General features: G+C 50.7%; 1 protein-coding gene across 1 annotated transcript; it reads right to left on the reverse strand.

Annotated features, from left to right (window-relative positions):
• Positions 1-1110: 1110 nt before the first annotated feature.
• Positions 1111-2146, reverse strand: LOC104873482 (olfactory receptor 10T2). Its single transcript, XM_033759641.1, is given in 3 exon segments — positions 1111-1884; positions 1887-2017; positions 2020-2146. Coding segments are annotated over 3 exon segments (1032 nt in total).
• Between the last annotated feature and the right edge of the window lie 454 nt (positions 2147-2600).

A 2600-nucleotide genomic window follows, 5' to 3' on the forward strand; every position in this document is an offset into this window, starting at 1 on the left:
TTTTTTTTTTTTTTTTTTTTTTTTTTTTTTTTTTTTTTTTTTTGTACCAGGGATCAAACTCAGGACCTTGTGCTTGTGAGGCAGGTGAGGTGCCACTGAGCTAAATCCCTGCTCCTGTCTTGGCTATTTTTGGTAGTAAATGAGATTGAACCCAAGGCCTTTACATTGAGCTATGGCCTCATCCCTTTTTACTCTTACTTTGAGGCAGAATCTTGTGAAGTTCCCAAGTTGCCTGGGCTAAGCTTAAATTGTAGATCCTCCTGCCTCAGCCTCCCAGAGTACTGGGATTAAAGATGTGTGTCACCATGTCCAGCTTGCCTAGCTTTTTAAAGTTTTTGCTTTTTGGTGCTCCTACAATAGAATGCTATATGCTGGGTAATGTACAAAGAACAGGGATTTATTTCTCATGATTCTGAAGGCTGGGAAGCCCAAGAAGGAAAAGCTGCTTCTGGTGAAGAACTATTTTTAAATTTCGAGACAGGGTCTAGAAAAATTGCCACACCGATCTAAAGCTTTTGATCCTCTTGCCTCAGCCTCCCAAGGAGGTGGGATTATAGGTGCACACCACTGTGCCTGGCTAGTGGGGTCCTTGTTTCCTTATTCCATGGGAGAAGGTGGAAGAGAAAGAGCCCCGAAAGGGACAGAGCCCACTCCCAACATAACAAGCCCACTTCTGCCCAAATAGCATGAATCCATTCAAAGATCAGTGCCTCGTGACCTCATCAGGCCTTAAGGGTCCCACCTGGCAACACTTGTGTTGGGCATTAAGGTTCTGACACAAGAAATTTGAGCGGTGAGTGCTGAGCACGGTGGTGGATGCCTATGATCACAGCCCTCACTAGGGAGAGGCTGAGGCAGGAGGATCACCATGAGTTGCAGGTCAGCCTGGGCTACACAGTGAGAGCAAGCTCAGCCGGAACTGCAAAGTGAGTCCTTGTCTCAAAAAATAAAAATACAAAACAAAAACTTCAAGAAGGAAAAAATCATTGAGAAACACATCAATACGCAACAGTTCAAAAATGGCTCATTTGCCAGGTGGAGAAACGGAGTCTCCGAAGACTCAGGTGTTAATGAAAACCTAGTGTGCTGTGAATGAGGGACAACGCGTGCTTATGGCAAACTCCCACAGCCACGGGCCAGGCTCCTCCTGAGGGCCACCCTCACCTCCTTGTTGCGCAGTGTGTACACCACAGGGTTCAGCAGTGGAGTCGCTACCGTGTAGAACACGGCCACCCTGCGGTCCTGCTCGGGGTGGGCCCCGGAGTCCGGACGCAAGTAGATGATGGCAGCACAGCCGAAATGCACCATGACCATGGTGAGGTGGGCCGCACAGGTGGAGAAGGCTTTGTGGCGGCCAGTGCCCGAGGGCATCTTCACGACGGTGGCCACGATTAAGGCGTAGGACAGCAGGATGAGGAGGAAGGAGACCAGCACCACGAGGACACTCAGGAAAAAGATGCCCAGTGCTTTGCTCGCACCCTGGGTGCAGCTGAGCCTCAGCACCGGGGCGATGTCACAGAAGAAGCGCTCCACGCGGTCCCCACGGCAGAAGGGAGAGGAGAAGATCATGCAGGTCTCAATCAAGGCCACTGAGAACCCAGAGCAGAAAACCGAGGCTCCCAGGCGGACGCAGATGGTGGGTCTCATGATCACCGAGTATCTCAGGGGATGACAGATGGCCACGAACCGGTCATAACCCATCAGGGTGAGGAGGAAGCAGTGGCTGCAGCCCAAGCCCAGGAAAAAGAACATCTGAGCCCGACAGGCAGGGATGGAGATGGCCTGGCTCTCCATCAGCAGATGGGCCAGCATATTGGGGATGGTGACCAGCGTGTAGCAGGTCTCAGAGAGGGACAGCACTGCCAGGAAGCGGTACACAGGCTCACGGGCTTGTGCAGGGTCCGATCCACGTGGACGATGGTGATGATGGTGACGTTGCCACTGAGGGTGACCAGGTAGGTGAGGAGGAGCAGCGTGAACAGCGTGGTACGCAGGTGCGGGAGGTTGGAGAATCCACCAGCACAGATTCTGTCACTGGCCATGTCCCATTTCCCCACAGCTTCTCAGGAGCCTGAGAGGAGACACAAAAATGGCATAGAGCAGTGCAGTGAGGGCCTGCTAGGCAACAGCGAGGCAGGAGAGTCATCCCTCTCTTCAAAACAGGACAGAGGAGTCTGAAATGCGAAGTCATTGTCTTTCCTAATATCACCCAGACAATGTTTCCTCCACGGGTAAGAAAATCACAGGAAGTGGTGGTGATCCTGTGATCCCAGCCCTCTGGGAGGCTGAGGCAGAGGGACTGAAGTTCCAGCCCAGCCGGGGAAGGTTAGCAACTTAACAAGAATCTGTCTCAAAATAAAAAAGGTGGGTAAGTGAGGTGTACAGTGCTCCAAATAGCCATGATCAGGAAATATCTTATGATACATCATAGTCAAAATCCCAGAAGTCCAAAACAAGGACAGAATCTTAAAAGCTGTTAGAGAAAGCAACAAATCACTTATAAAGGAAAACTCATTGAATTTACAGCAGACTGACTGCTCAACGCAAACCTTAAAGAGCTTGGAGTGAAGCCCTAAAAGAAAACAAGTTCCAGTCCACAC

This window comes from Fukomys damarensis, unplaced genomic scaffold (genome assembly GCF_012274545.1).
Source record: "Fukomys damarensis isolate Sample0158 unplaced genomic scaffold, DMR_v1.0_HiC HiC_scaffold_37, whole genome shotgun sequence".
NCBI lineage: Eukaryota > Metazoa > Chordata > Mammalia > Rodentia > Bathyergidae > Fukomys > Fukomys damarensis.